Below are 9582 nucleotides of genomic sequence, written 5' to 3'. Positions count from 1 at the left end.
GGTGATGTGGTTAAAATATGTTGGAGGGGGAATGGGAACCAGAATGACAGAACAGATAGTGGGGAGGGTGAATTGAATTGAATTGACTTTATTACATACATCCTTCATATTCATGAGGAGTAGAAGTCTATACGTTACGTCTCTGACTAAATATGCAATGTGTAATTTATAGTAATTTATAATAAATAGTTTGTACATAGGACAGTCAATATACCATAGAAATGCAATTGTATCAGCATGAATTAATCAGTCTGATGGCCTGGTGGAAGATGATGTCCCGGAGCCTGTTGGTCCTTTTGTTGTGGTACCGTTTCCTGGATGGGAGCAGCAGGAACAGTTTGTGGTTGTGGTGAATTGGGACTCCAATATCCATTGGGCCCTTTTTACACACCTGTCTCTGTAAATAACCTGAATAGTGGGGAGTTCACATCTACAGATGCGCTGGGCTGTCCGCACCACTCTCTGCAGGTTCCTGCGATTAAGGGAAGTACAGTTCCCATACCAGGCAGTGATGCAGCCAGTCGGGATGCTCTCAATTATGTCCTTGTAGAAAGTTCTTAGGATTTGGGGCCCCATCCCAAACTTCTTCAACCGTCTGAGGTGAAAGAGGTGCTGGTGTGCTTTTTTCACAACACAGCCGGTATGTACAGACCATGTGAGATCCTCGGAGATGTTTATGCCGAGGAACTTAAAGCTGTTCACCCTCTCAGTCCCAGATCCATTGATGTCAATAGGGCTTAGCCTGTCTCCATTCCTCCTGTCGTCCACAATCAGCTCCTTTGTTTTTGTGACAACGAGGGAGAGTTTGTTTTTTTGACACCAGTCAGATGTTGTTCAGACCTCAGACAGAGTCAGCAATCAAATGGTTGAGCATGGAGCGATGAATGTGCTGAGCTGTGTATATCACAATGCAAGAAGCATCGTAGGAAAGCCAGATGAGCTCAGGACAGGGAATTATGATATTGTAGCCATTATTGGGACTTGGTTGCACTCAACAGTCTGAGAGATTTAGAGGAACAAATTTGTAGAGAGATTGCAGACCATGCCAAGAAACAAAGGTGTGATTTTAACTTTCCATATATTGACTGGGACTCCCATACTGTAAAAGATGTCAAGGGGGTAGAGGTTGCCAAATGTGCCCTTAATCAGTTCGTAGAATTCCCGACATAGAAGTGTGCAATGAGCTGTTAGGAAATGATCCAGGGCTGATGATCGAAATTAGTGATCATAATGCCATGAGATTCAAAGTAAATATGGCAAAAGAGAGGTCTGCACTACGGGTTGAGATTCTAAATTGGAGAAAGGTCAATTTTGGTGGTATCAGAAAGGATCTGACAAGTGTGGTTCGGGACAGGCTGTTTTCTGGCAAAGGAGTACTTGGTAAGTGGGAGGCCTTCAGAAGTGAAATTCTGAGGGTGTAGAGTTTGTATGTGCCTGCCAAAATAAAAGTTGAAAGGTAACTGCTGCAGGGAACCTTGGTTTTCAAGAGATATTGAGTCTCCGGATATTTTGTTCCTCTAAATGCCTCAGACTGTTGGGTGCTACCAAGACTCATTAATGACTACAATATTGTAATTCCACACCCTGAGCTCATCCGACTTCTTGTTTTAGTTGTCTTCTGCAGGTTTCTAAAATTTTCCCAATAGTTTTTGCTCTTTTGTTTGCCCTCTCTATGGCTTTTATGTTAGCTTTGGCTTCTCATTTCATCCACAATTGTGTCCTCCTGCCTTTCCAATGCTTCCACTTCTTTGGGATGTATCTATCACTCAACTCCTGAATTGCTCCCAGAAACTCCAGCCATTGCTGCTCCATTGTCACTCCTACCTTTTCCTTCCAAAGAAGTTTGTCCAGCTGCTCTGTCATGGAAACATGGAGAAGTTCAGTACAGAAACAGGCTATTTGGCCCATCTAGTCAATGCCAAAAAAAACATTTGAGCTGTCTAATGCAACTACCTGCACTGGGACCATCGTCCTCCATACCCCGACCATCCAGGCTCCCATACAAACTTCTTTTACATGGTGAAAATGAGCTCATATTCACCACTTGTGCTGACACTCTCACGACCATTTCAGTAAAGAGCTTTTCCAAATGTTTCTGTTTAATTTTCACCTTCCCCACTTACCCATGACCTCTGGTTGTCATCCCACCCAACCTCAGTGGGAAAAGCTGCTTGCATTTACCCTGTCTATACCCTCATAATTTTGTATACTTCTTTCCAATCCTCAAAGCAATGTGTACTTTCCTTGTTTATGTTTAGAGCCTTTTTTAGATGTATAAGATGATGAGGGGCATTGATCATGTGGATAGCCAGAGGTTTTTTTCCCAGGGCTGAAATGGCTAACGCGAGGGGGCATAGTTTTAGGTGCTTGGAAATAGATACCGAGGGGATGTCAGGGGTAAGTTTGTCACACAGAGAGTGGTGGGTGTGTGGAATTCACTGCCGGCTATTTGTGTGAGAGTGTACCAGTTACTGTGGGGCTAGGCACCCATGCAGCTCAGTGGGAACAGGGAATAATACCAATGGAGAGAGTCAAACTGAGTCAGGTCACAGATTGGAGATGGCAGAAATGCCGCATTCTTAGAGAGACAGGAAGAGCATCAGAGAATTTGATGATCATTCCAGATACCAGCTCTGTACCCAGTTAGAAGATGATTTCTCTCTCCAGCTTGGGTTGAACTTTACTGTAGCAGTGTGATGCCAGAATACACTTTGACAACTCAAGTGACCTCATCTGAAAGGTTTTCCAACACTGATTGATGGATTTTGTAAATCTTTTTACAGGTTAAAAATGACAAGGAATTTGTCTACTGGACTCTCGAACAGAACACGCCAGTTTTGCTGTCTCCGTCCAGATATTTAATAGTCATAGTCATACTTATTGATCCCGGGGGAAATTGGTTTTCGTTACAGTTGCACCATACAACTGAAGAAGTGGAACAAGGCATTCACTCAATCATCCCTCCTGCTCAGATGATGGGGAGTGATTCTCTGGATCATCAGACCGATTGGCATTCCCGTCATTTTACACAGAGGGGAATCCATTCATCTGATCATACTGTGGGAATGGATTCAATCGGTCATCTCAACTGAAGGTACATCAGCAAGTACACACTGGGACAAGGCCATTCACCTATTCTGTGTGTGAGAAGGGATTCAGTCGGTCTTTCCATCTGTGGACACACCAGTCAGTTCACCCTGGGCAGGGGCTGGTCATCGGCTGAACTTGTTGGGAAGAATTCACTTGATCATCTGACCTAATGTCTCACCAGCGAGTTCACACCGGGGAGCAGCCGTTCACTTGCTCGGACTGCGGGAAGGAATTCACTTGCTCATCTAAATTGAAGGTACATCAGCGAGTTCACACTGGAGAGAGGCCATTCATCTGCTCGGAATGTGGGAAAGGATTCACTCAATCATACCATCTGCTGACACACCAGCGAGTTCACACTGGGGAGAGACCGTTCACCTGCTCAGACTGCGGGAAGGGATTCACTTGCTCATCTAAACTGAAGGTACATCAGCGAGTTCACACTGGGGAGAGGCCATTCATCTGCTCAGACTGTGGGAAGGGATTCACTTGGTCAACCGATCTGCTGACACACCAGTCAGTTCACTCTGGGGAGAGACCATTCACCTGCTCAGTCTGTGGGAAGGGATTCACTTGCTCATCTCAACTGAAGGTGCATCAGCGAGTTCACACTGGGGAGAGGCCATTCACCTGCTCAGATTGTGGGAAGGGATTCACTTGCTCATCTAAACTGAAGGTGCATCAGCGAGTTCACACTGGGGAGAGGCCATTCATCTGCTCAGATTGTGGGAAGGGATTCACTTGCTCATCTAAACTGAAGGTACATCAGCGAGTTCACGCTAGGGAGAGGCCGTTCACCTGCTCAGTCTGTGGGAAGGGATTCACATGCTCATCTCAACTGAAAGTGCATCAGCGAGTTCACACTGGGGAGAAGCCGTTCACCTGCTCAGACTGTGGGAAGGGATTCACATGCTCATCTCAACTGAAGGTGCATCAGAGAGTTCACACTGGGGAGAGGCCGTTCACCTGCTCAGACTGTGGGAAGGGATTCACTGGATCATCCCAACTGAAGGTACATCAGCGTGTTCACACTGGGGAGAAGCCGTTCACCTGCTCAGTCTGTGGGAAGGGATTCACTACATCATCTGAACTGAAAATACATCAGAGAGTTCACACTGGGGAGAGGCCATTCACCTGCTCAGACTGTGGGAAGGGATTCACATGCTCATCTCAACTGAAGGTGCATCAGAGAGTTCACACTGGGGAAAGGCCGTTCACCTGCTCAGACTGTGGGAAGGGATTCACTGGATCATCTAAGCTGAAGTTGCATCAACGACTTCACACTGGGGAGAGGCCATTCACCTGCTCAGACTGTGGGAAGGGATTCACTCAGGCATCTGAACTGAAAGTACATCAGCGAGTTCACACTGGGGAGAGGCCGTTCACCTGCTCAGAATGTGGAAGGGGATTCACTCGGTCATCCCAACTGCTGGTACACAAGTCAGTTCACACTGGTGAGAGGCCGTTCACCTGCTCAGTCTGTGGGAAGGGATTCACTCAGTCATCTCAACTGAAAGTACATCAGCGAGTTCACACTGGGGAGAGGCCGTTCACCTGCTCAGAATGTGGAAGGGGATTCACTGTGTCATCCGAACTGCTGATACACAAGTCAGTTCACACTGAGGAGAGGCCGTTCACCTGCTCAGTCTGTGGGAAAGGATTCACTTGCTCATCTCAACTGAAGGTGCATCAGCGAGTTCACACTGGGGAGAGGCCGTTCACCTGCTCGGACTGTGGGAAGGGATTCACTCGGTCATCCCAACTGAAAGTACATCAGCGAGTTCACACTGGAGAGAGGCCATTCACCTGTTCAGATTGTGGGAAGGGATTCACTTGCTCATCTAAACTGAAGGTACATCAGCGAGTTCACACTGGGGAGAGGCCGTTCACTTGCTCCGTCTGTGGGAAGGGATTCACTCAGTCATCTCAACTGAAGGTACATCAGAGAGTTCACACTGGGGAGAGGCCGTTCACCTGCTCAGACTGCGGGAAGGGATTCCCTCGGTCATCCAGCCTACTGGTACACATGTCAGTTCACACTGGGGAGAAGCCGTTCACCTGTTCAGACTGTGGGAAGGGATTCACTCAGTCATCCAGCCTACTGGTACACATGTCAGTTCACACTGGGGAGAGGCCGTTCACCTGTTCAGACTGTGGGAAGGGATTCACTCAGTCATCTCAACTGAAAGTACATCAGCGAGTTCACACTGGGGAGAGGCCATTCACCTGTTCAGACTGTGGGAAGGGATTCACACAGTCATCTCATCTGAAGGTACATCAGAGAGTACACACTGGGGAGAGGTCGTTCACCTGCTCTGTGTGTGGGGAGGGATTCACTCAGTCATCTGAACTGAAGGTACATCAGCATGTTCACACTGGGGAGAGACCGTTCACCTGCTCAGACTGTGGGAAGGGATTCACTTGCTCATTCCACCTACAGAGACATCAGCGTGTTCACACTGGGGAGAGGCCATTCAACTGCTCAGAGTGTGGGAAAGGATTCACACAGTCATCTCATCTGAAGGTACATCAGCGTGTTCACACTGGGGAGAGGCCGTTCACCTGCTCTGTGTGTGGGGAGGGATTCACTTGCTCATTCCACCTACAGAGACATCAGCGAGTTCACACTGGGGAGAGGCCATTCACCTGCTCAGACTGTGGGAAGGGATTCACTTGGTCATCTCAACTGCAGAGACACCAGCAAGTTCACAATGGGTAGAGGCTGATCACCTGCTCAGACTTTGGGAAGAGATTCTGTCAGCCGTGTCAACCAAATGTGCATCATTGAGTTCACACTGGGGAGAGGTTGTTCACCTGCTGCGAATGTGGGAAGCGATTCACGCGGTCATCTAACCTTATCTAAGTCGCGCTTCGGCTGGCAGCGTAATATAGGCAGTGATAGCCCCCCAGCCCGGCCCAACTTCAGAAATCTCATTTGGGTGGATGCTGCATGATGTGTCCCCTGTTACAAATCAGTACCCTGTGTGACAGGGTCCTGAATTACCCCTATGAACTGTGTTCGATTACCCCTATTAACTGTGCTTTTGAAAAGAGAGAGAGAGTTATTTAACATCGATAGCTTGTTTTGAAAGAGAGAGAGACAAAGACTAACTGTGGGACTGTCACTTTAAGGCACGAGAAAGAACTCGTTAACTTTAGGCATTCTGCTGAGTTGGAGAAAGCACCGAGCAGCTCGTAAGTTGCAATTGTAACCGAAGGCGGTATTATTTAATGGACACTTGATGTCATGATTTTTGGCAGGTTGTTGACACTTTCTTCAAGGATTTTTGCCTGCTTGGATTTCTTTCACAGGGAGAGGATAGAAGAGTTATTTGAATGATAGTTGACGCTCAGCACGGGAAGATAAAATAGGTCAGATGATAGACCTCAGACACATGTTTGGACACTGAATGAGCATTGTTGTGCCTGCAGGTAAAGTGGGTTTTGGAGGATCGATCAGGCAGATCGATCCATCGCTCTTGCAGTGGAAAGAGGAAAAGGGTTGACTCGTGGGGAGTTGTCCATGTGTCCACCCTTGCCTGGGGGATAGCTCCACCACAGAAAACCGGTCCCCTTTGTTAAAGTCACAGTCGGTGACTTTTAAAGGATTTCAAAGGACAACGAGAAGATCAACGTCATCTGCTCACCTGAAGACTCAAATCTCTCCCCCTCTCTCTCTCCATCACTACTCAACTCAATACCATGAACTGAACTGAACTGAACTTTACTCATCATCGTAAGACTGTATCTTTTTACCCCTAGACTTAAAGAAGCTTGGTTTTTCATACATATATATTCCACACTTACTTTTATGTAATCATTACTAACCTGTTTGATTTATCTACATTTATATTATTGTATTGCGTAGTTACTAATAAATATTATTAGTTTATAGCAATACTGGACTTCAAAGTGTTTTCCATCTCTGCTGGTTCTTTATTCCCGTCATGGGCTACGTGTACAAAATTGGGGCTCGTCCGGGATATGAACCCTGGACCTCTTGCAAAATTGGGGCCTGCATCAGTGTCATGAACAAAATTGGTTGGGAGGCTTGTTTGAATTGATTGGGGAAAATCTCGTTTTATTTGGTTGTGTGGGGATACAGCAGAAATGGATGTTAGTATTGAGGATGAGCTTCAGCTTCTGTTGGAAAAATTAAGAATGGAGCATGAATTGAAATTAAAACAGCTCAAGAGAGGCTAGAAAGGCAGCAAGATGTAGACAAGAGGCAGCAAGACAGAGAGAAGGGTAGAAAAACAGAGAGAAGAGGCAGAAAGACAGAGACAGCCGAGATGGAGATATGGCAATGTGAAGATCAGGTGGCAGACGACAAACAGAAGCGGTTCAAGCTGGAAAAGATAGGGAAGTTGCAGCAAAGAGGTTTAGTGTTGGACCCTGATGATTTTTACAGCTCGGAAGGGCTTGTTTTGTGTGATGAATTGAAAAGTTGTGTTCTTGATGATGTAAGGTCATACCCTGATGCAGAGGATGCCGCTACCCTGCAGGGGTTTGATAAGAAAGCAGACGAAGAAGTTTTAACCCACGAGGTTGAGTTTACACCCAAAAAGAGTTTGCCAGAGAATAGCTGGGAGGTTCGGGGTGACCTTGAATTTGAAACTGGGACAAGTGATGACAGCCCAGAAGAGGCAGCTGTCCCGATTTAATGTGTTCAGGTTGTGGAAGTACCTGTGAATTCACAGGGTTCTGAACCTTATGTTGAAGCTCAGTTAAAATCTGAGGTGCCTGACTTGGTTGAAAAGGAATGCAGTTTTTGTGTGTCAGATGATCTTGGTTCAGTGAATAAGGGGTTAACCTTGGTACCGGTGGAATGTGAGGATTCTCAGTTACTTGTATTAGACCGTGGTTTAAAGGCTGGTGAAGAAGTGGGTTCTGGTGAGGTCAGTGTTGCTGAAAATAATGGGAAAAGTGCTGTTCCTGGACTTTTGGATAAAGTGCTGGAAAAGTTTGGGCAACACACATCAAAGTTGCTGGTGAACGCAGCAGGCCAGGCAGCATCTGTAGGAAGAGGTGCAGTCGACGTTTCAGGCCGAGACCCTTCGTCAGGACTAACTGAAGGAAGAGTTAGTAAGAGATTTGAAAGTGGGAGGGGGAGGGGGAGATCCAAAATGATAGGAGAAGACAGGAGGGGGAGGGATGGAGCCAAGAGCTGGACAGGTGATTGGCAAAAGGGATACGAGGCTGGAGAAGGCGGAGTATCATGGGATGGAAGGCCTTGGAAGAAAGAAAAGGGAAGGGGAGCACCAGAGGAAGATGGAGAACAGGCAAGGAGTATTTGTGATAGGGAAAGAGAGAATAAATAAATAAATAGATAGACAGATAGCAAACCACATCAAAGTTGCTGGTGAACGCAGCAGGCCAGGCAGCATCTGTAGGAAGAGGTGCAGTCGACGTTTCAGGCCGACACCGTTCGTCAGGACTAACTGAAGGAAGAGAGAGTAAGGGATTTGAAAGTGGGAGGGGGAGGGGGAGATCCAAAATGATAGGAGAAGACAGGAGGGGGAGGGATGGAGCCAAGAGCTGGACAGGTGATTGGCAAAAGGGATATGAGAGGATCATGGGACAGGAGGTCCGGGAAGAAAGACAAGGGGGGGGAGGGGGAATCATCAGGTTGGAGGCATGAACATCGACTTCTCTAACTTCTGCTAAGGCCCCACCTCCCCCTCGTACCCCATCTGTTACTTATTTTTATGCACACATTCTTTCTCTCACTCTCCTTTTTCTCCCTCTGTCCCTCTGAATATACCTCTTGCCCATCCTCTGGGTTCCCCCCCCGGCTTTCTTCCCGGACCTCCTGTCCCATGATCCTCTCGTATGCCCTTTTGCCTATCACCTGTCCAGCTCTTGGCTCCATCCCTCCCCCTCCTGTCTTCTCCTATTATTTTGGATCTCCCCCTCCCCCTCTCAAATCCCTTACTCTCCCTTCCTTCAGTTAGTCCTGACGAAGGGACTCGGCCTGAAACGTCGACTGTACCTCTTCCTACAGATGCTGCCTGGCCTGCTGCGTTCACCAGCAACTTTGATGTGTGTTGCTTGAATTTCCAGCATCTGCAGAACTCCTGTTGTTTGCGGAAAAGTTTGGATTGGTTGCGTGACCTTTGACCCTGCTTGCAGGACAAAGGCCTGCCGAGCAAGGATGTGCTACTCTGGAATTTTGTTTGGATACTTCAGCACCTGCAAGCTAATTCAGTGTAATGTTATGGAGATAAGTCGGAGAAATTTGATGAACGGATTGTTTGGTCTCTTCCATAATGTATACATGGTTCTCATAAGCCTGATGATGGTGCTGAGTTTAGTAAACAATGGAGACATGTTGACAGCTCTCCACGATAAGAGTGTTTCAGCAATTCAGCTGATGAGCAGAGCTGCTGTTGAGGCCTACGGTAGGAAAACCAGAGGTTTAAATTATAATGATGTATCACAGACTTTTCTACCTTCCAGATTTCGGCAGGACTTTGAGAGTAAGGTGTATGG

General features: G+C 47.0%; 1 protein-coding gene across 1 annotated transcript; it reads left to right on the top strand.

Moving 5' to 3' along the window:
* The first annotated feature begins 2774 nt into the window (after window positions 1-2774).
* On the top strand, window positions 2775-8161 carry LOC140208425 (uncharacterized). The gene has a single exon (XM_072277102.1). It carries the CDS (start codon window positions 3260-3262, stop codon window positions 5807-5809), a length of 2550 nt encoding a protein of 849 aa, XP_072133203.1. The 5' UTR covers window positions 2775-3259; the 3' UTR covers window positions 5810-8161.
* The last annotated feature ends 1421 nt before the right edge of the window (window positions 8162-9582 follow it).

The sequence above is a fragment of the Mobula birostris genome, chromosome 13, assembly GCF_030028105.1.
Source record: "Mobula birostris isolate sMobBir1 chromosome 13, sMobBir1.hap1, whole genome shotgun sequence".
Lineage (NCBI taxonomy): Eukaryota > Metazoa > Chordata > Chondrichthyes > Myliobatiformes > Myliobatidae > Mobula > Mobula birostris.
Note: the sequence above shows the minus strand (reverse complement) of the source record. Positions and strands in the feature narration are given on the sequence as shown.

Excerpts from the sequence above, each read along its gene's own strand:
- LOC140208425 (XM_072277102.1), top strand. The coding sequence starts at position 3,260 with ATGTCTCACCAGCGAGTTCACACCGGGGAGCAGCCGTTCACTTGCTCG.